This window comes from Tachysurus vachellii, chromosome 3, assembly GCF_030014155.1.
Source record: "Tachysurus vachellii isolate PV-2020 chromosome 3, HZAU_Pvac_v1, whole genome shotgun sequence".
NCBI classification, from domain to species: domain Eukaryota; kingdom Metazoa; phylum Chordata; class Actinopteri; order Siluriformes; family Bagridae; genus Tachysurus; species Tachysurus vachellii.
Window position 1 is genome coordinate 11,196,548 of NC_083462.1, and position 27,314 is coordinate 11,223,861.

Below are 27,314 nucleotides of genomic sequence, written 5' to 3' on the forward strand. Positions count from 1 at the left end.
AGGCTCTACGCTATCCTTTGCAGATCGTCCAGGACTGACGAGCGTGGACCGGATCGAGCGATGCCAGGAGGAGTTCCTGCTGGCCTTCGAGCACTATGTCAACTATCGCAAGCACAAGGTGGCACACTTCTGGCCCAAGCTGCTGATGAAGGTGACAGACCTGCGCATGATCGGCGCATGCCACGCCAGCCGCTTCCTGCACATGAAGGTGGAGTGTCCCACCGAGCTGTTTCCTCCCCTCTTCCTTGAGGTGTTTGAGGACTGACCAAGCCCGCCCATCCTCATGTGACCCCATCCACAGGTGGCTCGTAACCACACCCAGCCCTCTTCGGACACGTTCGACGAGCTCTGTTTTCTCACTACTGAGTGCCGTTGCATTCCACAGATTTAAAGTAGCTCTCGGCCCTCATTTCTAGACGGACCATTCCTTTTTCAATGCGGGTACATGTGAATAGCATTTTTTTTTCTTTCTCTCTTTCTCTCTGTCTTGTATATTGTTGTTCTCAGTTACCCAAGGTGTATTTTTGTTGTACAGATTTGTGAGTGAGTATATCGACTAGTTGCTGGCGTTGGCTCATCACGCACTCGGTTGTGTGATCTATGCATTTGTATCATGCAACATTCCACATCTAGTAGAAGTCAGATCTATGTCCCGCTCGGGGAAAGAAAAAAAAAAAACCCGCACACAAATGAACCTCTGCTCCTTAAAGTTTTCACACTACTTACTAAAAACAGATCGAGAAAATGATTTGAGAAAATAGTTTCATTCATTCACAGGTTTACACACACAAAAATGAGTTCTTATGTACTGTTCACAAAACATCAGAACGTAGGAAGGATGTGATGTAAGGGGTATCGAGAGTCATTTCCAACAAATCTACCACAGATCAAAGCATACAGTCGCTGATCTAGACGCCAAAATTTGCTTTTGTTGAAGATTGCCACTGTTTAGGTGCCAAAATGTGTTCCCAAAGGCATGTTCTGTCCTATTTCATGCCCACCCAACTTCAGATCCTTCACTCTACCGGACTGTCTGTGACTGTCTCTCTTACCTCGTAGGAACTTTTATCTGTTTTGTATATTTTCACAAGTTAGACAAAGGTGATGCCTCAGCTCGGACTTGTTGGTGCTATGAGTTTGTCTATTTATACCTCTTTTCAGTCAGAATTTGGATGATTCATACACACACACACACACACACACACAGATCAGTGAGTGCTGAGGCAGAAACAGCCCACTGCATCATTACACAACGTGACCTCTGAGGTATAGAGGATGTCAAGGAGACAATTTTTCTTTCTTTCACTTTTTTTTTTGTTGTTATTTGTTTTTCCTAGGTGACATCTTACTCTGACATCATCCTCTGACATCATATTGTACTGCGAAACACTTTTCACATCACATACCTCTACCATTCATTAAGAGATAATGAAAACTGGTCATTTTGTATAAAAAGAAAAAACAGCGAAACAAAAAACAAAAAAAAAACAAACAAAAAAAAAAAATCAACCGCAACAATTTGCCTCAAGCTTGATTTTGTCTGTAAAAAGTGATGCCTTTCGTAAGCAATGATTTGCTCCAGTGTTTTGGCTTATTTATGACTACACACACACACACACTCACTCGCATTAGTATGTGCAGACAGTGCACAGACTCAGAGGAAATGCACAGACAATCAGGATGTGAGGTGAGGCACAGAGAGAAAGGTGTAACAGAGATGTTCAGCTGGAATTCAATAAATACATCAGTCAGAAATATTAGTGCTGCTAACAGTGAATGCACTCATGTAGCCACCTGCTAGCATTATGCAAATGGCATCATGCTAATAGGTCATAACCATTCACTGTTAGCCAAGTTAGCATGATTGTATCAACACTTCCATTAAGGTCATGTATTAAACCCTCATGCTCACATAGTACCGTACTAGATAGTGTGTCGAAAACAGAAGGACAAGAAAAAACGGTCTACTATTTTTACTCACTAAGAATGGTAGTATGTGGTTTGAGACAGAGTCAAATGTCATCCCAGGTTGCAGATCCACCCATCTGTATGGAGAGAGAGAGAAAGAGAGATGTCCGTTTACAGAGTTTCAGTGAAAAGGAAAATGAAAATGAATTATTTTACAGTATAAAAATTTTATATTTTCTGCAGATATTTTTACAGGTTTGCGTACAATGAGAATTTTTCCCCAGTTCACCATCAACGATAATAATGTTCTGTTCTCAGAAGCCTAACAAAATCTTTTGCTGTTGATAAGGTGGTTAAATATATGTTAGAGTTATTGGTTAATTCCTTCCAGTGTTATGGCTCACTATCCCAAAAAGAATGAGCCAGTTAGCATCAGAAAGCAACTCATCCTGAACGAATGGCCCTGAACAGAGGTGTGTATCGGGACTGGGTTCCCCCGGGGGGTATAGGAAAAAAAATAAACGCCATGATCTTTAACAAAGAAGTGTATTTTTATCACATTTATTGGGTTTCTTTGTCCATCCTTCAGGGATTGTTTTATTGTGGTCCAGTTTAAAAATATGGTCATAAAGCAGTCGGGTTTGATCCAGGATTAGTAAAACTTTCTGTATTTGCAGGTGGGATTAATCATGATTTTTCTGCAGGAACAGAGGGATTAGTCGACTTTCTCCAAGAGTAGGTGGGACTGGTCCTTTTTCCTTCAGCATGAGCAGGGGAATTAGTCATTGATTAGGTAGTAGAAGGTGGGATTGGTCCTGATTTCTATGCAGGAGCAGTGGTATTAGTTGGACATCCTAGTTGGACTTCTGTGGCTGTGGGGGATTAGTCATACTGCAGGAGCAGGCAGGATCTGTCAAACTTTTTGCAAGAGCAGGAGTAATGGGTCAAAATCTCTGCACGAGTAGGTAGGATTGGTCAAAATTACTGCAGGAGTGAATGGGATTAGTCAAATTTTCTGCAGGCATGTTTAGTCAGGATTTCTGCTGGTGCTGCTGGTCAAACTTTCTGCACGAGGTGGTGAAATTACTCAAACTTTTAGCAGGCACAGGTGCGATTGGTCAAACATTCTTCAGGAGAGGCCGGAATTAGTCAAAAGTTTTGTGGGCATGATTGGGATTAGTAAACCTTTTTGCAGGACTCGGTGAGCAGGCAGGATTAGACAGACTTTCTGTAGGAGCGAGTGGGAATAGTTATACTTTCTGCGTGACTGGGGGTTAGTCATACTGAAAGAGCAGGCAGGGTTTGTCAAAAATAGAAGCAGATGGGTTTAATCGAACTTTCTCTAAGAGTAGGCAGGGTTGGTCAAACTTTCTGTAGGAGCTTGTGGGATTGGTCAGAATTTGTTTGGGATGGGATTACCAACAGTCCCACGCACACCTCTACCCCAATAATCCTAATCGTTTATAATAAAGTATAGCACTTACCTCCCTCTTCAACTGTCTAATCTAAACTCAGGAGGGGTACCTTTAATAACGGTAATGCATTCTGTGTATCCTGTGTCTTTTTGTTTTGGCAACAAATTTCATTTGATATGATGTAGATGTGTACACGATGTACAGTGGTGAGGCTGGTTTAAAAAGTCAATGAGCTAACTAACTGGATTCAATTTAAAGGAGTGCTTCGATATTCTGAACAGCGTAACCTAAATGCACACGTGGACAAAATTGTTGGTACCCTTCTGTCTATAATTTTCTTTCTAATCTCCTGAGACAACTCTTTCCTTTGCTTCCTCTGGTCCATGTTGAGTGTGTTACACACCATGTCACCAGACAACACAGTGACTACCTGGAGCCCTAGATATAGGCCCACTGACTGATTACAAGATTGTAGAAACCTGTGATGCTATTAAGTGGACACACCTTGAATGAACATGTCCCTTTGGTCACATTATTTTCAGTCTTTTCTAGGGGTACCATCATTTTTGTCCAGGCCTGTTCCATGAGTTTATTTTTTTTAAATAATTCCTTTGAAGCATTGTTGAAAAGCAATGTCTGACTTTCATTGGTTAACATTCATAGAATTTTTATTTATTATTACTTTTGTCAGATTAAAGTTTTTTTCTGTGACCATTGTGAGTTTTTCTTTCATTGACCGAAGGGTACCAACAATTTTGTCCACGTGTGTAAGTATCCAGAGTGATCCTGGGTATTTTTTCCTAAAGTGTCTGTTAGCTCACAAACCCATTGACCTATAGCTTCACGTTACATCCTCCTGTCCAACTGTGATGTGAACATGAGTAAGACAAGAAGTGAGTCTAAACAAGGGGTTGAGAATTTTAAGCAGAATGTAATGTGTTGCACAAGGCCACTGTGACTTAGTGAAGCCTGGTATTAAATTGTTTAAGCCATGATTAAATCTGGGTACCCTGGAAGAAAAGTTGCACTAAAGAACACAATCCTGTATCTGATGACTAATGGTGAATGTAAAAATAACAATAAAGGAACTGATGACAAATGAGAACGATGACGATGGTAACATTTGTTTAAAATTATCTGGCTCTGGGAATAAAGCTGGTTTGAGAAATGCCTGGAAGATGTGTTGTGTTTGTATAGCCCTGGTTGCCTACTTACATTTCATAAATCTCCCTGACATTTAGCAAAGAATCTTCACAAGAGATCACTATTAGAGCTGCAGGCAGTAGTTGTCAAATATAAATACACGTTTGGGAAGGGAGTGGACAAAACACACAGATCTTAAACACATATATCTTAAAAATGCATCTTTATATTGCCATTAATTGAAACGTTGTATGGGCAAAAGTATTGGAACACCAAACCATCAGACCCATCTGTGGTTATTCCCTCAAACTGTTACCACAAATTTGAACGCACATAGTTGTATAGGATGTCTCTGTATATTATAGCATTACAGTTTCCCCTCACTGGAACTAAAAGGCCCAACCCTGTTCCATCATGATGATGCTCCTGTGCACAAAGCATGAAGTTATGGTGTGTTACGGTTGAGTAGAAGTCCTCGAGTGACTTGCACAGATCCCTGACTCTGACTCAACCCCACTCGTCACCTTTGGGATGAACTGGACCCCAGACCTAGTTAAATGAACACAAATCCCCACACCTACACTCCAACATCTAGTGGAAAGCTTTACCGGAGCAGTAGAGCTTATTCTAAAAGCAAAGCAGGACTAAACCTGTAATGGCATGTTCAACAAGCACACATGAGTGTGACTGCTCAGGTGTCCACATATGTGTGAAGTCAGGTGTAAATTTTAAAGAATGTAGGGGACCTGAGACATCAAAACAAAGCATTGAGCATATGCTGATGTCACTTTAAACCAAATATGTAGTTTAACAAAATACAAAAGAAAAAAAAATGAAAACCTTTTTTCACTAACCAATAAAACATGGTCTAATTTTTACTGGTTTGTACTCGAAATTCTGGAGTCCTTTTATTTTCTCTGGATCTGACTGAGCCTCTGACCTCATTTCTCACAAACAGCAGGATTGCTAACACTGTTTAGACACTGCTGCCATCTTGCTTTTACACATGGCAATTGCATAATTATGTAATTCAGCGTTTCCTTTGCAGTCTTCATGAAGTCATGTCCAACAATAAAGAGGTTCTTGGCAACTTGCTCATTCATACATGAGCCTGCCCTTACATTCCCATAATTCCAGAAAAGGAAACAGAGAATAAATTTAGACAGAAGGAAAGAGACAGAAGGATATAGATGTATAGAAATATATAAAAATTCATTACTTTATAGTTCAGTAGTCAAGAGTCAAGTCAAGTCAAGAAGAGTCAAGTCAAGAGCTTTTATTGTCATTTCAATCATATATAGCTGTTGCAGTACACAGTGAAATGAGACAACATTTCTCCAGGATCATGGTGCTACGTAAAACAAATACAGAGATAAAGACTTAGTAAGTTAGTCCTAGATACATAAAGTGCAACCTGGTGCAAACAGTGCAGGACAAAATACAGTGCAGACAAAAAAATTACAAGACAATACAAAAAAGACAATACACAAAAGACAATAAGCAGAAACAGCGCCGACCAGTGTAAATACTGTATGTTCAACAATATTGTGTGCAGTAATACTAGAATGAATACAGTTTCATAGCAGCAGGTCCCTGAGATAATGTAAAGAATTGTGCAAAACAGCAAACGACTGAAATGTTAGACAGTATGTGCAAATAGCAAAAACATTATTCACACATTATTCACTCTAAACTGACTTACTTCATTGTGTATACTAATTCGTGTTACCTTAAATAAAAAAAGAGCATCACACAGTGTACATTAAGATTTCTAGGGGACCCAGATTTCCTGTGCATCCTGCTCATAAGGGCCCGACGACTAGCCACAATGTTATAATAACATTAGGGGACCGTGTGGGTCTAGGGATGGTGGCCCACTTGCTGCCCACCAAGGCCTCACTAGTGGCCCACATATCTAACAAAGCTGGAGCCAAAAGCCAGTCCAATTCAAACCATATCTGAGTTTTACACATTGTTACAGCACTAACACTCAATTAGAAATCAGGACTGCCAGACTTACATGACTGTTCAAGCATATCTCAGTTTAAAACGCTCTCATTTGTCTACAAACAATTTCAGAAGTTTGAGTAAAGTTTGACTGCAGTAACAGCACAATATATTCTGGCTTCAGTTAGTGTATATAACAAACATCAAAATTTGGAAAACACCTTGTCGGACAATGAGGTCAGAGGTGAATGACCAGACCAAGAACGCAGTCAAAGACCAAATAAAAGCACCTCAAAAGGAATAACCAACAGATTTTAAACAGGAGTAAAGTCATTCTGATAGATTTCACTGAACTGCTCTCAGATGATTGTAAGTAGGGCAGCTTTCAGCAATCCTGCTGTTCCGAGTCTGACTCAGTTTATCGTGTTCTCAGAGAGCTCTAGGCTGCCATCTGCTACCAGCTTTCACAAAAGATCAGTGCTGCAGCCTCACAACTTATTTGACATTGCTGCTTAGAAATGCTAGTAAAAACCAAATACGTTGCATTTTTGTATACACCATGTACATTTTTTTGAGTCTATACTGCTAATAAAGCAGTATAAAAATAATTGGAATTTACCATAATAAATAATTGGAATATAAAAAAATAATTGGAATTCACCATAAATTTAAAATGAATCTATAAAATAAAAAAAATCTAATTAAAAATAAGGTCAATAAAATGAAGTAAAATAAAATATAAAGTCACTCGGGTTTGCTAAGGTTTCCCAAGTTCCTACACATATTGTTCAAAGTTCTATTTATAAACATATACTTTTGAATTTTGTAATACCTTCAATTCGTATATATCAAAACGCTGCACAGTTTAACAAACTCTGAAGTGTGGCCCTAGATTCAAAATTCTGATGAAAGCAAACACTGCCTTAAAATCAGGTTGTACCAAAGAATACAGTGCTGTAATGAGACCACTTACAGGTAGCAGATTTAAGATTGCTTCAAGAATACAGACACATGACATAAATGGCAAGGTATTTAGGTCATTACTGGTAACATAAGGTAAGATGCTTGCTCATCCATCATGGACACCTCGTTCACTAACAAACTTTGCTTGCTTAGGACAACAGCAACTAAAGGCCACCTCAGATCAAGTCAAGTCAAGAAGCTTTTATTGACATTTCAACCATATATAGCTGTTGCAGTACGTTTCTCCAGGACCATGGTGCCACACAAAACTAAGGACTTTATACTTTAGATGTGCAATTATCATTCTGTTAAGCTCAGAACTTTATCACAATATAGCTCTCCATCACTTTGTCAAATTAGTTTTAAAGCATATTAAACTGTATAGTTGCTTTCTTGGCATATTTCTGCGATCTCATTTGCTTTCTCACTTCTTATAACTGCATATCAATGGGCACCAAACCAACAACACATTAGAAACAGTATCTTTTCCATATTATCAATGTTTAATTATTCCTTATGACACATCTACAGTATGAACGGTGAATACATGGATGAACAGTGTTTATAAAGTTTAGATTAAACTGGTATAACTGCTTACTATGGAAATACACTACATAAAAAGGCATATTTATAATAGTTTGTAAAAAACACATATCCAAACACACCAATAATCCTGATTAATGACAACAAATGGAGCACAGGCCCGATTCCTCACTGTGGTACCAACGTGAGCGTTGTTTCCGCTTTGTACGTGACCAAACCACCACAAAAGGTCAATTACACTGACCTTAGATACGTGAGCCAAAGGAAGTCAGTCCTTAAATCAACCGACACGCTTACTACAGACAGTAACCCTTAATTAAAACTCGCAAAACATGGGTGATTTATTTATTTACATGTACATTTACATCATTTGGCAGATGCCCTTATCCAGAGCGACGTACATAAGTGCTTAAATCTCTATCAATGGATACATTAATGCTGGTTCACTAAGTTACATACTTAAGATACCATGAGTTTAAAACATTGTTCAAAGTTACAATGAAAAAGTGTTTTTTTTTTTTGTTTGTTTGTTTTTTGTGTTCCTGAATAAGTAGGTCTTCAACCACCGCTTGAAAATAGCCAGTGACTCAGCTGTCCGAACCCCTAGGGGAAGTTCATTCCACCACCTTGGTGCCAGAACAGAAAAGAGTCTTGTAGTATACTTGCCTCTTACCCTGAGAGATGGTGGAACCAGTCGAGCAGTGCTGGTAGATCGGAGGGTGCGGGGTGCAGTGCGAGGAGTGATGAGGGCTTTAAGGTGAGAGGGAGCTGGTCGGTTTTTGGCTTTGTAGGCCAGCATCAGTGTATTGAATCTGATGCGTGCAGCTACCGGAAGCCATTGGAGGGATCGCTGCAGTGGGGTGGTATGCGAGAACTTTGGCAGGTTGAAAACAAGCTGGGCAGCTGCATTTTGGATCATTTGCAGAGGACGAATTGTGTTCATAGGTAGACCTGCCAGCAGTGCGTTGCAGTAATCCAGTCTTGAAATGACGAGACTGAACAAGTACCTGAGCGGCCTGTGTGGACAAAAATGGCCGAATCCTTCTAATGTTGTAGAGCAGAAAGCGTCATGAGCGAGTCACATTAGCCACATGAGAGGAAAAGGACAGTTGATTGTCCATGGTTTGTCCATTTATTTATTTATTTATTTCAAACAGCATTTTTCTCACTAAATAAATCGTTGTACTACAATAAAAGAAAACTCTAATGCTTGACCGACTGGCATGTTAATTTAATGCTGAGCTCCTAAATTACAGTCTTTTTAAGTACTTCATTTATTGTCTTTTAATTAACACGTGTAATAATCTCCTTAGCATGACAGTGCTCACAATTAACCTTTCTTTCTTTCTTTTTTTTAAAGAAAGCGAACGTGTTATATGGGGCATTTTGGAGAATGTAATTATTCATTATATTGTAATTTTATACTATTCTTGAAAAAATCTTTATACATATAGCTAATTTAATTAAGATCCAACCTTCATGAATTAAATGAAGGCAAGGCAAGTTTATTTGTATAGCACATTTCATACACAGAGGTCATTCAAAGTGCTTTACATAGAAATTAGAAAACAGTTTATAAGAGAGAAAAAATATATATATATATGTAAAAATCATAATAAAAACAAAGAACAATTAAAAAAAATAAATGTGATTTTGATAAAAAACAGTTTAAAATATGTTAAAAAGAATAAAACAGGAGTAAAAGTGATTTAGATAAAAAGTGCAGTCAGTGTAAAGCAGCACAGTGCTCATTCAGTAAATGCAGAGTTAAACAGACGTGTTTTTAATCTTGATTTAAAAGTGTCTACTGTTGAAGCACATCTTCTGGAAGCTGATTCCAGCTATAGGTGGCATAATAACTAAATGCTGACGCACCTTGTTTTGAGTGAACCCTTGGTATCTCTAACTGACCTGATCCTAATGATCTGAGTAATCTGCTTGGTTTATATTCAATTAGCATATCTGTAATGTATTTCGGTCCTAAGCCATGAAGTGATTTATAAACGAGTAACAATACTTTAAAATCTATTCTAAATGTAACTGGAAGCCAGTGTAAGGACCTGAGGACTGGAGTGATGTGCTCAGATTTTTTGGTTCTGGTCAGAATTCTGGCAGCTGCGTTCTGTATGAGCTGCAGCTGTCTAATGGTCTTTTTGCGGATCCCAGTAAGGAGTCCATTGCAATAATCCACCCTGCTGGTGATGAAAGCATGAACAAGTTTCTCTAAGTCCTGTCTTGAGACAAAACATCTAATTCTGGCTATATTTCTGAGATGGTAGTAAGCTGATTTGCTTATCGCTTTCACATGACTACTGAAATTAAGGTCAGACTCTAAAATTACACCAAGATTTCTGACTTTATTTTGTGTCTTTAGACCCCTAGAGTAAAGGTGTGTGTTAACCTTGAGAGTTTCATCTTTATTTCCGAATACAATGACTTCGGTTTTGTCTTTGTTTAACTGGAGGAAGTTTTGATGCATCCAACTGTTAATTTCATCAATGCACTTACATAGAGAGTCAATGGGGCTGTAGTCATTAGGGGACAGGGCTAAGGATATCTGGGTGCCATCTGCATAGCTGTGGTAAGCAATTTGGTTCTTTTTCATTATTTGACAAATTGGGAGCATATACAAATTAAAGAGAAGCGGTGCAAGAATTGAGCCCTGTGGGACTCCACATGTCATGGATGTCCACTCAGATTTATGGTTACCTATGTTTACATAGTAACCTCTCCCTTTTAGGTATGATTTAAACCATTTGAGGATCATCCCAGAAAGCCCTACCCAGTTTTCCAGTCTGTGTAAGAGTATGGTGTGATCTACCATGTCAAAGGCAGCACTAAGATCTAGTAGCATCAGCACTGATATTTTACCTGAATCAGAGTTTAAGCGAATATCATTTATTATCTTTATGAGCACTGTCTCTGTGCTGTGATGTTGGCAGAAACCAGATTGAAAATTGTCCAGATAGCCATTTGAGTTTAAGAATTTGTTCAGCTGATTGAAAACAACCTTTTCAATGATCTTGCCTATAAAAGGAAGATTTGAGATTGTTCTGTAGTTGCTAAGTATGGTTTTGTCTAGGATACTCTTTTTTAGGAGAGGCTTAACAACTGCCGTTTTTAGGGACTCTGGAAAAGTGCCTGTGAGCAGAGAGGTATTTACTATTTTTAAGAAGTCAGTTTCTTAACAGTTAAGTACCTTTTTGAGAAAGGATGTGGGGAGGGTGTCAAGGCTGCACGTTGATGCTTTAAGATGTTGTACTGTTTCTTTTAAGGTTTTTATATCAATTATGTCAAATTCTGAGAAAATGACAAATTTATGAGGTTGTTGTAATGAGGTCTGATTGACCACATTACAATATGAGGCCGTATTGATTGCCATTCTGATATTACTGATTTTCTCAGAGAAAAAGGTTGCAAACTCATTGCATTTGTTGTCAGAGAGCATTTCACTGGGAACTTGATTTGGGAAGTAAAATATTTTAAAATATATCATTTAAAATGTTTATTTGTTTATTTATTTATTAGGTTAAATATTTCATCATTATATATAATGATGAAATATTTAACCTAAAAATAAAAAAATAAATAAACAAATATGAGCTGCAAGCAAACTGTTATACAACTCTCCAAACATATATATTTCGCTTGCAAAAGATTTTTTAGACGTTCCCTCCAGTCACTGTTTTATTGGGTCTGAAATTCTTCTTGGGACAGCCTTTCTCCACACTCTGAAATGTAACCATAATTAATCAGAATTTAAAAAAAAAACTGCAATGGGATTCACAGATGAAAGAAATTGGGGCATTTTTTTCCTTTTTCTTGACTGAAACTCACCTTCAATTGATTTCGTTTGATTTGCCGTAGAGATTCCATGATTTGAAGATCCAAAGATTCATTGAAACGGTTGTGTGCTTCTATCATTTCTTTCATTTCCTCAGATTCCATAAATTCTCTTAGAACCTAGGTGGCACGGACCATACCAAGTATTGTTAGTCATTGATGCTGCAGAACTATGTGAAGGATAAAGAACTTAGACTCATGTCACACACTGTAAAGTAGTTCCACCACCTGCAGGGATAGACTAGGACACACAGACCAGTGAGGAGCCCAGGGAGGAACCGAAGGCGATAGGCCTCGGGGGTCAACCCGGTGGTGAAGACTTCCAAAACAGGAGGTGTGGTGGCACAACTGCACCGGTTCACTTGGGAGAGAAACCTGCACAAAGCAGAGAAACACCTCAGCAAAGGTAAAACACAGAGAGGTAGTTTCAGTATATAATTTTAGATTTAAATATGCTGTGTCATTTACAATTTGTGTCATTTTGATTTTTTGTTTCTAACAAATTTGCTGATTCTGAATCAGGGTATTAAGGGTTATTGTGTTTCTTGTCTAACACGGTGGTTACACCATGAATTTAAGATCTGGATTTGTTCCATCAGAGCAGGAAATGTGTAAAGTCATGCTGAATTTTCGGAATAAACACACATAAAGCCACTATGAACAGTAAAAATGTGCGAGTGTTGCAGAACTGAGGTTGAGATGGTGTAACCAGTCACTGTGCTGTGGTCTATACCTGTTCTCTGTTCAGGTGTGAATGTGGACTGCGTGAATCATCTGGGCCAGACATGTCTTTTCTGCTCGTCTCTGCTGGGCTTCACCGACGTGGTCAAGCTGCTTCTTCAGCATGGAGCTGATCCCAATCGGTACGGCTTTGTTTTCTTTCAGGAGGTGCTGAGTATATCCCATACAACATGAAATTTTGCTGTTCCTCTTTAGGGTTTGCAAAAGGGGTGGAAGATTTCTGGTAAATTTCCAGAAACTTTCCATAGGAACTTTATCTGTGGAATTTTGGAAATATTCCAAGTTGGAAACATATCGGGAATTTATGAGAATTTGTTCATATAAATCATATAAAAACGTAAATATAATATAAAAACTTAACGTGGGAGCCGTATGATGATGAATTGATGTGTGTTATGTTATGGAGGAATGTTCAGTACATTAGGGAGTGTGACCTTAATATCCCTGCAGTAGGTGAAGTGCTGTATGCATGGGATTGATTGTTGATTGAAATTGCAGTGAATCTGGTGGTTTTCATTTTTTTCAACTACAAGTAAGTTCCCTGTTATAGGCTAAGCCGCAATTTTGTAAATTCACAGTTAATCCAATGAATTCCCAGTAATTCCCATGTATTCCCATTAATTCCCATGGAAAGTTACCAGCCGTGAAAATTCCGAGAATTTTGCAACCCTATTCCTGTTAAACTCTGGATGTAGTAGTGAACATCAGAGGTAGTTGAGAGAGTCGAACATGTTCTACTCAGTGGAGTCGTGTTTTCTCCTCTTTAGCCGCTGTGATGACCGAAGCACTCCGGTCCACGGCGCCGTGTTCTCCTGCAACACGAGGCTGCTCTCCAAGCTGCTGGAGGCAGGAGGAGTTCTGCGACTTCATGACGTACAGGGAAAGACACCAAGAGACTGGGCTGAGATCGGAGCTCAGAAGGAAAGCATTAGGGTGTGTAAAATGACCACGACATGCTTACTCACACTTGAGAGATGACTGAGAGTACATTTACACCTGGGATTTGGGACATGGTGTGACTACAAGGGAGCCCAAATAAACACACACTGTAGAAGAAGGAATCTGTCAATAATCAGCTGTCAGTTCAGCAAGCTCTGCCTCTGTTTTTGTTTTTTAGTTTTGCACTGGAGCTAACAAGTAATGGTATTGCCATTGGTTCAGCAAGGTGCACAAAAACCCTCCCTCACTGGAGTCAGGTAGGGTGCGTGGCCTAAATACACAGGGTTTGATTAAGATTTATATTCTCTGTAATGATATAGATCGGTTTCAATAAGAGCTGCATGTCTGCCATAAGACGTCTGTCCAAGTCTCAGCTGTCCAGAGAGAAACACGTCTCTCCGACGTCCACTAGGACTCTCCTGCACTCTCCATCTTTCCTGGACTTCCTCAGACCGTGAGTCACATGCACACCAACCGTGCACCTGTCTTCTGTTACTAATATAAAGATTAGTGACTGTTACTAGTAGATAGACATGTAGCTGTGAGCATGTGCTGGTTTATAGGGTCTCTGATGTGGTTTTTAACTGGAAAGTAACAGCAAAGTCGTTCATGTCTGACGCAGTCCAGTGTTTTTGTCAGGAATGGCTGGACTATTTTCTAGTTTTAGAAACTAAGGGGTCATCTTTTTTTTGGACAATTCCCAGTAAATTTAATAGATGAAATGCAGTTTATACCGTAAAATACAATTTATTTATTTTTCAAGTTTTTTTTTTGTCTATTTGTATTTTTATTCTCATCTTTATTTGTATTGTCTGTGTTGTAGTTGTCCCTGTGTACTGGAAGCGTATGACACTAAAACACATTAATACTTATAGTAATAAATATTTATGCTAAACACAGTGGCAACTATGAATATGTCCCAGGATGCAAAAGAAAAAAATGCTGTCATTTTACATCTAAATAAAGCATCTTTTCAGACTATTGTTAATATAATTGCAATATATTTCTTTGTCTTAGATGCTTCACAGCGTTTTCTTCCTTGGTCACATTCATAAGCTCAGATTGGCTCCTGAAAGGTTCTTCAGTACACCTGAGGAACTTACAGAGGCAAAGGAAATGTTTCCTCGGCCATTTGAGATGTACAAAAGTCATCTGCCAACACTCGCACTCCCTTTTCCATTCTACTAGACATGGTGAGTTAAAATTGCAAAAATATATAAAAAGGATAATGAATAAAAGCTCAGGAATATCTTTGAAGTTGCAATGTTGTAACATGAATCTAAACTGCAGATTTTCACTTCAGTTGTGAGTAAATTGACCAATGTCTTAATTCAAATTAAAATAAATTACGATCCTGATGATGTTAAAAACAAATCACAAAATAATACTAAATAATAATACCAAAATAATCAGTAAGATAATTTCACCATTATAATATGACCTTAAAGAAAACTGTTATAGTTACAGTGTTTATTATTAGGAAAATGGGAAAACAGCATTTTTTGAGAAGAGAAAAAAAACCAACCACCATCATTTGTGTCACAAATTGGAGGTGAAGGTGGATGCAAGTGCAGGGTTTTATTTATAGTGAAAAGAAGAAAAAAACAAACCATAAATGCTAAGAACAAGGCTATGAGTGTATAAAGAAACCACAAACACCACAAAGACCACTATGGCAACAAAAACAACAAAAACATTTAGACAAGTAAATGCTTTAAAAAGGAGCTTAAATAGGTGATCAATGAAATAACACAAAACAGGTAAGGACAGAAGAAGGAGTTCAAGAAGGTGTGAGATGCTCCCATCTAGTGGTCTAGTGGGGAAATGTCTAAGCAGTGTCCTTAGCAGAGAACAGAACAATATCCAAGTCAGGGCAGGGCGGCACCCCATCCCCATCCCCATCCCCATCCACATCCCCAAGAAGTCTGAGAAAGAAGAGCTTGACCTATGATATTCTATGTGTTTGCATATTTTCATTTGATTACTTTGTTGTTTCCATTTGTATTTAGATGGAGATCATTCATGACACTGAAGAGAACATAATAACAGAGCTTCAAAAACTGCTGGAGAAACTTGAATTCTCACACCCTCTTCACAAACCAGGGAACACATATGAACAATTTTACTCTCTGAAGTCAACAGTAATCTGTGTGTGTTATTCAGATTCTGATCCAAAAAAGTACTACGGGGCATCTCTTTCCTGCAGAACAGGAAATTCAAAGAGAATTCTGATTGACACGTCTTGTCTTAAAACATGGCACGAGCTTGAATCCCATGCAGTCATGTCGTTTTATCCAGAAGATAAAGGGGATCATCCCTATGGGAACTGTGCTGAGAGAGAGTGCTTGAGCAAACTACTATTAAAAAATCCAGGCATACATACAAGCGGAAACACTGTTTTAAAACCACACAGAGGAAAACTTACAGAATCTCAGACGTTTAACAACAGCACGCTTGACAGAGCAGCTTCAGAAGGCTGACATTCAAATGAATGATGAGAACATTCTCTTCTACAGCCCAATGCAATGACTTCTGTAAGTCATTTGACTTCTGGAAACGAAAGTAATATGTACTTTTTTGTATAATATATAGTTGATATTTAGTGTAGCCAAACCACCTCATTGTATGTTTTAGACTGTAGGAGAAAACCCAAGAGAACACAGGGAGAAAATGTTAAATGCTACAAAGACAATCATAACCATAATTGTTAAAATATTAACAACATATCTGGATATTTCTTTTATGTAATTACATTACAAGCTCATTAATGTATCGTGTAAACAACTAAAAGACGACAACAAAGACGTTTTGACTGTTAGCTAGTTTAGTTGTTTGTGAACTAGCTAGTTATGCTAACGTGAGCTAGGTAGCTAATTGTGCTGTTCCACCAGTGTGCTTTACAGCTAATCTTGTGGCACAAACAATAGATGATTTATCCTGTGTTTATGATATGAATTATGTTTACAGTATTAACATGTTAAAGTGTTCAAATGTATCAAATTGAAGAAACTAGTGAAAGACTTTAAGCCATGTCCATGATCCAGTGTGATTGTGTTACTATTAGTAACGTGTATTTTATTGGATTTGTGGATAGTGTGGAAAATATTATGCATGGATCCTACCAGAACCCATGTGTTGAGAAAACTAGGACTGACAGCAGTGATCCTGCTAAGGGTGGTTGGCGCTTTGTGGGGATTTCAGAAGTGGGTTATCGTTGTACAGCTGGACCCCAAACTTGGGAATGAAAAACACAGAATCAGAAGAGGAGGTTTATTTATAGTATTTATTTTTTAGTAATATATATTATTTGTATGTATATATGTGTGTATATATCTTACACAAATAAATCTATGTATTTTGCAACATTTTCACACATAAAACCAGTACAAGACCAGATTTTTGGCAATCCAGTGCTGACAGATGCTCAAGATGGATACTGAGAGGAAACTTAAAATGTAGTCAGTACCGAAGTACACAAACTACAAGGAAATATTAATGTCCAAAACTACGATGACTGAAAATCTTCAGTGCCACTGCAAATACAATCAAGTGTCAACAACACTACAATCATTATGAGGTAAGTGTGATATTTCAGTCAAACCAAAAATAAACCAGATTTAAATAGATTTCCAGCTGACACGGTCTTGTCCCTCTTCAAGTGAAAGCACAAGACAGAAATTAGAACGTCTGCTCAAGGTACCTTGTTTGTCTGGTGTGATTGATCTTGGTCTGTCTTGTGATATGCTTACGTGTCGCACTGAAAACTCTAATGCCAAATATAACTCTATTCTAAAGGATTTGTACAGAACATACTTGACCAGAAAAAAAAAGAAATACAAGATTACAAAACTGAAATACAGCCAGGTGACAAATTGAAGAAAAAAACAACAACATAAAGTGCCACTGGTTCTGGGATGCTACAAGCTGCCAGAGAAGCGTGAAACAGATTGGTTTCTAGAACCATACTGGAAGGATGAACATAAAGTTTTTCCTCTAATTGATGTTTTTTCTGGTCAGAAATCTCCCATGAGTTTGTTTAAGCTGTAGTATAGACCACTGGCATTTAATTTCCATCATTTTCATCAAACCATTCAGTGCATTATCCTGATGGGGGCAAAGTCACAGCCCTCAGGATAGAAAGGTTTCCTCAAATCATTAATGTGATCAGTCAGTAAAGAAAAAACCTTTCCTCCCAGTGGACATCATACAGACCAGCAAAATACCCCACTAAAATAATTCAGCCACTGGAATTTATTTTTTTCTCTGTCACCCGTCGGTCCAGAATTATAATCGCTACTCAAAAAAACTAAGGGAACATCAGCAAAGAAGACATACATTTTTAGCATTGGTAAATCCTGCTTTCATATACATTATGTATGTATACATACATACATACATATACACACACACAACCTGATAGTGCCAACCATCAGGGAGGGTTTGACTTAAAAGGGTTTTCAGAATGTTTCGATTGGGTCCCATTGTTACTCACTGAACAGTGCATGCAGGCTAATAACTGATCAAGTTAGCTTCTAAATCCTTTTAAAGTAGAAACACTGCCAGAGCGTTTATAATTCAGTTAAACCAAATAAAGTCTTATCGTTCACAAAACATATACACAGCTGTAACATTATGCTAAACTTAAAATAAGCGTCATTTTACTCAGCAAGAAGTACTCAGCTAGGAAAAATACACACACACACACTTTATATATATATATATATCGGTCAAACAGTGATACACCACCATTTTACCAGCCATTATAATAAAAAGCATTCATTTAGCAGCTTTTTCCACACTCATCTTATGTCTGGTATTAGCTTTTACCTGTGTTTAGCATAACAGAGGATGTATGGAAATATCCTGCCATTGACATACTCCAAAAACGTATATAGGTTTGTGTTAGGCACCATCTACTTAAGTGAAAGAAAGGTTATCATATGGTACCAAAATCCACAGCACTGCAGTATGTAGACAGCAGCATCTCTCCAACCATAAAAAGACCAAAAACATGAACAGTAAACATGGGTCACATATTGCACAGACGGTTAAGCAGTTTAAAGTCTAAAACGAAATTCAAGAAGGTGCCTCTGAAAGAGGACTGCGTACAGTTTCTCCAAGGAATCACAGCCTCTCTCTAATCTGTTTTTCTTTTAGTTCTGATTTACGACAGAAGTCACACTGTACACCTTTAACGGTACACAACTCATTTTCTTTCTATTTCCACTCTCTATATCAAGCCTTCAGGATGTCAGGTGGAAAGATCTGATTTGATAAAAGTCCAGAATCTGGAAGTTCTGCTCCTGAAATGGCTGCACAAGCTACTGGAAGATCTGCTTTTCATGGCTGGACTTTGAAGGCCAGGAGCTGCTCTGAGTGCATGTTGTTGAGCGAGCGCAGCTCAGGCAGTTTGAGAAGCAGCTTGGTAAAGATGGCACTCTCGTTCGGGTGGCTCTGCGTGATAAGGCTTCTCAAGGCGCGGATCAACGACTCCTGTAGCGCCTCTACTGACTTGGCGTTCTCCAGGCCTGAGCGGTCTGTGTATACACACACACGGGTTGGGGTCAGTTTTTTAAACCAAGGAATATAGCTAATATTAAAGACTAATATTTCTCTTGGTTAGATTCTAAGGTTACTAAGCCTATTTTAATAAAAAGAAAGATATTTTAAACACTTATTTCTAAAAAAGAAGACAATTTTTTTGCTGTTTTTATTTTTCCTTAATTGACCTTAGAGTACTTTGCATTTATTTCCTTTTTAAAGTGACATTTATTTAATTCCGGCAGGACTGGCATCCAGGACAGTTTGGTGATTTCCTTGCTGAAAGAACACTAACTGTCAGGTTACTGTTCTTTATCTAGCTTTCGATTCCGAAATTCCGAAGTTGAACAAAGATATAAAATTATTAATTGTGTACTTTAACAAAACACACCTGCACTTACTGTGTGTTCAAACCAAGTAAATTCACTTAAATTACAGTGAATTTTACAACAATTAAACTACAGCATGTTTATAAATGCTGATAATATACCGATCTCTGGTCTCCAGGTATAAATGGTGTCATGTACTTTTCAGCCTCTATTCTCACTTTAAACTATGTGTGTGTTCATTTTTATTGACTTATGATTTGTTTGATTAATGCCATGTGGTTTTCTTTTGTTGCACTATGACTATTTACGTATACTAACTACTTATATTTACTTATAAAAATAAAATACAATAAAATAATTATTAATACAAACATATTCAAATAAATATCTAATATTAATTTCAATTTATATATATATATAGATATATATATATATATAATTTTATATAAATAATCTTTAAATTATTCTTTAAGTTCTTTATGTTTATGTTCTGTAAAGCTGGTTTGAGATGATGTCAATTGTAAAAGGCACTATACAAACAAATTTGAATTTAATTTGAATTTGATTGAATTTAATTTTTTAATTTATTTATTTATGATTATCAAGGTGTTGCTCTATTTGAATATCTGTTATTCACTGACGATCACTACTTTTATTTTAACTTCTCTGCACTACCTTTATTATAACCGCCATTCCTAATAGGATGAATGAAGTTTGTGTGTATGGATGCAGACTTTTCTCATTTGTCTGTCAAACTGTGAGGGGAAATGACAAAATAGGATGTATATCATACCGGCAGAGACAAGTACAACAGCAGTGAAGAGGCTCATCTCCTCCTCGCTGAGATCCAGCGCTCGCAGCTTCTCGCTGAAATCCAGCATGGAGTTAAGCAGGTCACCGGCACCCATAGAGCACAGCGTCTCCACACTGTACTTCTTCCCACTCAGGAAGGTCACGGTGCGCTCCTTTACGTCAAACAATGATGCAAAACGTACCACAAGCACCTGCCCGTGGAATACAAAGTGTCACATTTGTAGGAATGACATAAGTCACATGTTATATAATTCATATATCTGTGTGTACGATGTGGGGGAGGAGTGGGGTTAAGCAATGGGCTCTGAATCGAGGGAGGAGCCAGGAAATGTAAATGATAAGGAGCTACAGCTTTGTTTTGTTTCCTTTGGTAATGGACAGACGAGTGGTGGGCGTGCGAGAGAGAGAGAGGGAGAGAGAGAGAGAAAGAAAGAGAGAGAGAGAGAGATGGAGAGAAAGAGCTGAGCAGCACGTGTTCATGTACATGTATCATATATACATATAGGTATATTACACACACATTCAGCAGCTCTCTCTCTCTCTCTCTCTGTATCCCTCTCTGTGTCTCCCTCTCTTGTGTGTGTGTCTATGTGTGTGTGTGTCTCCGTGTGTGTGTCTGTGTGTCTCAGTGTGTGTGTCTCTGTGTGTGTCTCCATGTATGTGTGTGTGAGTGTGTGTCTGTGAGTGTGTCTCTGTGTGTGTCTCCGTGTGTGTGTCTGTCTGTGTGTATCTGTGTGTCTCCGTGTTTGTGTGTCTGTGTGTATGTATGTGTCTCCGTGTGTGTCTCTGTGTGTGTGTGTTTCCGTGTATGTGTGTGTTTGTGTGTGTGTGTCAATGTGTGTGTCTGTATCCCGCACATCCACCACTCCTCTCTCCTCAACAGAAAAGAAGCCCTTCTTCTCAGCTAGCTCTTTTGTTTAACTCATTGCATTCACATATACGGCATTTAACAGACGCCCCTGTCCAGAGCAACATACATTTTTATCTCATTTTATATAACTGAGCAATTAAGGGCCTTGCTCAGGGGCCCAGCAGTGTCACCACCTTCTGATCAGCAGTCCACTGCCTTGACCACTGAGCTACCACATCCCCCATATGGTTGTGTAGTTTGTCCATTTGTCTAATGTGTAATTTCATTGGACGGTTTTTGCTAAGTATGCTCAGGAGTTGAGATTCGTATTAGTCATGTGTACAGTTTTAGAGTAAACACCTTACAGTGAAATAAAAACCTGGTCTACTGGTCTACTCCTCAGCAGACGGGCTTTGCTTTATTACACAAAATAAATCTAGTATGAAAACTAGTTACATAAATTTGAAAAATGTAACTAAACGTTTGAGAAGCACGTACCTCAAAAGTACCCGCTTTGAGGAGACTGATCTGGTCGTGCTGAGACAGCTCCCTGAACCCGGGGATACGTTTGGCGAACTCCACCACCTCCCTTACAGCTGGAGTGAAGCTCATGGAGAACTCCTCCCAGATAGCGTGTCCTGATTTATGTGGGTCCACATAGGGAGAAGTGTTCATGGGACACACCTGGTACAGGAAGCAGCGGACATTTAGGAAGAAGAAGAATGTGTCAAATGCATGTTAGTTTCCTGCTGCGTGGAATAAGTAACAAAAACTAATTACTGATCCTAGATTTCCTATAAAAAGGCAGACTTACTCACCAGATGCATTCTGTTTCCTCCACTCCAAACTGGACCACTGTAGCTCATGTTAGCTCGGGTTGCATTGGAGTTGTGCTCCCGAAGCGACTGGCCAATAACAGAGGCAGGACATGGGTGACTCGGGTCAGTATTAATGAGCATCTGGACATGGCACTGACCATTGGAGGCACTGTTGCTCACTCTAACAGGGCAGTGGCTGAGAGAATTATCTTCCTGTGGTGCTTTGTGAGTATCCTGAGGAGTGTGGCGTAAACATGGGTGCTGGCGTGATACTATGTTATTATGGTGGTTCCATTCTTCTTGCGTGTCGTCCATGATGCGTTCGGCTTCGTGGACGGGCCTCGTCCCCGTGCCGACGACCTCTTCTTCTCCACTGTCTGTGGCACTGGATGAGTCAGAGCTTGAGCTTGTGTCCATTGGGAGTGAAGGCTCAGGGTCATTGCTCAGATCAGATTGGCTGCTTTGAGGGGAAGAGGCAGGGGAGAAGGAAGGAGTAGCATGAGCTGTTGGCTTTGCCGGACATGGTTGAGTCTGGCTGCTGGAAACTGGAGGACTGCTGCCATGCAGCTGGCTGTTGTTCATCATGTTATTCATAGCGCTCTGCATCTCTAACAGCATGCGCTGTTTCTCTCGCTTCGGGATACGTCCGAAACGCACAGCTGTGGAGGACAAAATAATAAATACAATGTGGTTACTGTACTGCATACAGTATTACACATAGTATATGATCATATGGGTCTGTAAGAAAAATATGTTAGTTTCCTGTATGTGTATTGTCCTCGGAAATCTCCTCACATGGGCATATTCTGACATTTAAAGAGTTAGACTTCATATTCATAGACTTCATATATTAGACTCCAATTAATGAATACATTCTAGTGAATACAATTTTTCTGTGCAGTTTTTAAATGTACATTTTAGATTGTTTGCATGTTTTTTCCTTTGTTCTAAGTTTGTTTGAGGTAAAGCCTTTTTGAGATTTATTCAGGGTTCAGTTTGTTTGTTATTTTAACAAAACTCAAACCTGTATTTTTATATTTTATGCTTCTAAAGGCAAATCTTGGCAAATCCTTGGTAACTTCACCACCAAAAAAAAAAATGTAAATAGACTAAAATCACTAATTTAACAATACAAAATGTAGTAAGTAAACCTCAGAAAAGATAAAAGGTGTGTAAAGTGTATTAAATGTGTATTTAAAAAAAACAACATATTCAAAAATTCATATTCAAATGTGTGTCAGCGTCCCGGTTTGCCTGATCTGAAATTTGCTTCTCTTTTGAATAACAAATAACGTTTCAAAATCCGGAAAAGGTCAAAAGTGAAAAAAGCGAGAAAGAAAATTCTGAATTATCTTTTCTTTGTCTATTTTGCAGGAATTCATTCATAGTGACATCTGGTAGTGATGACATCATAGTGTTTTCCAGGCAAATCTGCTGGATTTGAAAAATAAGCATTAAAAAATAAAACATAATTCCAGGCTGATAACTGTAGGTCAGTGAGAACTGGGTTTATGATAAAACTCATGTAATTCTCATGATTTCCAAAGCCATGATTTAATAAGTTCCCAGAGGGCAGAACGGCTCTGATCGTGAAAATAGTCCACTCTGTCGGATTTCTCACATGAGCACAGTCAAGCCCAAGCCCTGTTTAGGCACAGATAGGTTAACTACATAAAGATGACATGGCTTAATGTGAGTTAATACTTTCTCTTTCTTGTGCCTTTAAGCAGTAGATACTCTCTTCAGTTAACATTTGGGGTGAGGATAAATTTCAAGGGCCAAACTCAACCTTCTTAAATAAATAGTTTGGTTCAGTACGCTCTGGTCATGCGGCCATTTAGAGGCATACAGCCTTAAAAGGATGTTTATACACTGATGATCATTTAACTGTGAATATCTAATACTGTATATATTGCAGAAAAATTCTGTTTAGAGTAGAACAGCCTATTTTTGGTTTAATGGCAGTCTGGGAAATGATATAATAACGATATGCGTAAAATCATATGCGTTGGCCTAAAAGTGGCAGCTTGTTGATGCTGGGCCCCTTGATCAAGGCCCTTAAACTTCTTTGCTCCTCTTTGCTCCAGTCTACACTAATGCAGGTGAATCTGAAAAGATTCCATCAAAGATTCCATCAGCACAGTGAACTGAAACGCAACCTGAAGCTCTACAATGGAAAAGTCCAAAGGCTTGGAACCGGTTAAATTGTTCACATATTCACACACCAGATAGAAACACACTTTCTCCAATCCCTGGTGAGGGGAACCAGATCATGGCTGACTCCACCCCCTGTACTTTAGGGTCTACAGCAAGGCGTACTACAACGTACACTTTTAAAAAGTTGAAGCATCCTGTCCCAAACCTGTCATGAGGAAATATAATTAAAATCCCAAACCCGGCGTGCTCACCGTCTCTAGACATGCCGACCAGCAGACACTTCTTAAAGCGGCACTGCTGGCATCGGTTCCTGTTGATGCGCATGATGGGGCAGTTCTCATTCTTAAGGCACTTTTTATACTGGATGTTCTGTTGGATACTCCTCCGGAAGAAACCCTGGTTGAAAGACAAGAAATGAGGAAATCAGACAGGGATGAACAACAAGGTCTTCAACAAGGGTGGCATGACTGTAACGAATGCAGGGGCAAAAGGAGAAGAGACCGGTGTGGAAAGGTGCAAAAACAGCAGACCTCTGAGGTAAAAAGAAGACGGAATCTACTTGGAACCAGAAACTGGTTTCTCCTGGAGTTAAGAATGCTGTGTGAAGTTTGAAGGTTGATCTTTTCTGTTTTGGACAGGCTTCAGTTTGACCGTCTACAAACAGCAAGTCAGAAGCTTGGAGTGGTGAAGTAAAGTCATCTCTATTTATACTGTCAAATGAGACAATTTCCAAAGTCCAAAATATTCAAAGTGTAAAATATTCAAAGTACTTGCTGTGCAGTGAGTTTATGCATGTGGAAAATCTTCACTTTAACAGCAGGTACGAGCTGACAGCTTTAACCTGAGCTAGTGAGTCTATGATGTTTAAATGTGTACAAATGTGTACTGACTCTTCATAGTGCCTTTTAAAATGACACAAAGGAAACCGACGACAATTTTATTCACTTCAAATATGGCTCAAAATTATTTCTTCTTACATGCAGGTAAAAAACACTCAATGTAGAATGATTTTACATATTAAAATTTTGTTTGTTAAATGTCTTTATGGGGTTTTTTTAATTTTTGGAGCTAATTGCATTCATGATTTAAAAACATTGATTTATGATTTAATCATTTAATCATTTTAAAGGCCCTCAAAGTCTTTGCACAGCCATAATCTAGGTGTAAGATCTCTCTCTCGTGCTCGCACTCTCACTCGCTCTTCTCACACACACACACACACACACACACACACGGACCACCAAGCTGCCACTTAACCCAAAGCCCTTAACCCTCAACTGCTTAGTTGTACAAAATAGATAAAGATAAATGAAGTCTCACTGAATAAGTCTGACAAAAACCCTAAATGTAAACAATATATTGCTTGAGATTTGAACAAAAAAAGTGAGAAATGTCAAGCTTAGAAAAGCTTGAACGTTCAGACTCCTTTATTTGTGTTTTCTCACCTTGCAGCCTTCGCAAGCGTGAACACCATAATGAAACCCTGAAGCCACGTCTCCGCACACTTTACACAGCAAAACCAGACCACTGATCTCTGCAAAAGCAACAAATTATGAGTCATACAGCACTGAGCTGCGTTAATAAAGCACTGTTTTTAGAACGATTTAATACACTCTGGTGCTAAGATGAGATTTTCTTGACAGCGTTTTAGTGTCATCACTTAATAACCAAACCCTGATCTATAGTTCTGACCTGCAGGGTGCATATGTATGGACTGAAGCATGTCTCATTGTCTCATTACTGTTTGCTCTAGCATATTATACTTACTTACATTCAGAAGGCAAAAACAGAGAAAGGAAATGAGAAGTCATTTACTATATGTTAATAAAGACGGCAGATTTTTTTAATGATATTTAGTAGGCGTACTCACTGGTGATACCAGATTTGGTGTTAGATGGAGAGCGCGTTTTGGTCGTGCTGTGACTCTGAGGCTGGGAGAAGCTGGACGCGTCCACCTGCTGTCCGTTGTGGCGGTTAGAAAAAGACGAACTAGGTGAAGAGGATAAAAATTGGTAGCTGCCGTTGGAGCTGTCGCTGTGGCACGACTCGGGGCTGGAGGCTGAACTGGATGAGCTGATGTAGGCTATAACGCCTCCTGATGGAAAATCACATTGGTTAGCGGTGGAGCTCCTCGAAAGTGAATAGAAATTTATTTATATTCAAATATATTTATTTCATTTGCATTTATTTTTATTATATTCATTCAATCATTTGAAATCAATTTTTATTTTTGAAATGAAGATGGGATTTTTATTCTATTTTTCTTTATTTTGGCAAAATAAAGAAATTCTATTATTCTTTATTTCTTTATTTTATAAACGGTAAAAGTGGAAATTAATATATTTCATGTGGGGCACGGTGGCTTAGTGGTTAGTAGCACGTTCGCCTCACACCTCCAGGGTTGGGGGTTCGATTCCCGCCACCGCCTTGTGTGTGTGGAGTTTGCATGTTCTCCCCGTGCCTCGGGGGTTTCCTCCGGGTACTCCGGTTTCCTCCCCCGGTCCAAAGACATGCATGGTAGGTTGATTGGCATCTCTGGAAAATTGTCCGTAGTGTGTGATTGCGTGAGTGAATGAGTGTGTGTGTGTGTGCCCTGCGATGGGTTGGCACTCCGTCCAGGGTGTATCCTGCCTTGATGCCCGATGACGCCTGAGATAGGCACAGGCTCCCCGTGACCCGAGAAGTTCGGATAAGCGGTAGAAAATGAGTGAGAGAGTGAGAATATATTTCATAAAATCCTCTTTTACAAATGTATCACAGACTCATGACTCGTTGTTTCGACTTTTTTTTAATCACACAAAAGTCTAGATATCAAATGCTCACAAAGCCATAAAAATAAACTGCACGACACACTACAGTATACACGACACACACTAGAGGCTGTTATATGGTTTTGATATGCACTATGCAACCATATATTTTAATTTATGATCATTAAAATGGTTCAACAAATTTTGTGAGATAAATTTTGTGCAGCACCTTGAAACTTTTTTTTATCCGCTGTGCTGTCCTCCTTTACTGTCACCCTCTTGCTATTTTTAAAAAGCACACAGTGACACATATTAGCTGTACAACAGGCACCTTTCTTGTACCATCTACCCGGTAATATACATATCTGGGATGTTTGACATTGTTCGTTAATTTAAACGTGAAAATGAATCTAAAATGGTGGGAAAACGAGAAAAAGAGAATTACGAGTGCTATTATACACTATTTTCTATATTAAAACCAAAAACTACACTTTTTCTCATTTAGAAACAGAAAACAAATTAACTTTAATAATTAACCCAACTGAGCAAACCGGTGCAATATGCTAAAGGGAAAATGAATAACATTTTTAATAACAACTGATTAGTATTACGTA

At 38.7% G+C, this 27,314-nt stretch overlaps 2 protein-coding genes across 8 annotated transcripts in view; one reads left to right on the forward strand and one right to left on the reverse strand.

Moving 5' to 3' along the window:
* LOC132842823 (thyroid hormone receptor beta) overlaps positions 1–4,491 on the forward strand; it is a 104,255-nt gene extending 99,764 nt beyond the window's left edge. For all 7 annotated transcript variants that reach the window (XM_060865709.1, XM_060865707.1, XM_060865713.1 and 4 more), the window contains one exon: positions 24–4,491. In XM_060865709.1, the coding sequence (XP_060721692.1) occupies positions 24–265 (242 nt within the window). In that variant the 3' untranslated portion in view covers positions 266–4,491. The remainder of the gene's footprint in view (positions 1–23) is intronic.
* Positions 4,492–16,706: 12,215 nt separating this feature from the next.
* Positions 16,707–27,314, reverse strand: part of nr1d2b (nuclear receptor subfamily 1, group D, member 2b) — a 13,385-nt gene continuing 2,777 nt past the window's right edge. The window contains exons 2-8 of the mRNA XM_060865706.1: positions 25,821–26,045; positions 25,396–25,484; positions 24,202–24,346; positions 21,794–22,452; positions 21,474–21,659; positions 20,106–20,316; positions 16,707–18,979 (exon numbers count right to left, since the gene is read on the reverse strand). Of these exons, the coding sequence (XP_060721689.1) occupies positions 18,783–18,979; positions 20,106–20,316; positions 21,474–21,659; positions 21,794–22,452; positions 24,202–24,346; positions 25,396–25,484; positions 25,821–26,045 (1,712 nt within the window). The 3' untranslated portion in view covers positions 16,707–18,782. The remainder of the gene's footprint in view (positions 18,980–20,105; positions 20,317–21,473; positions 21,660–21,793; positions 22,453–24,201; positions 24,347–25,395; positions 25,485–25,820; positions 26,046–27,314) is intronic.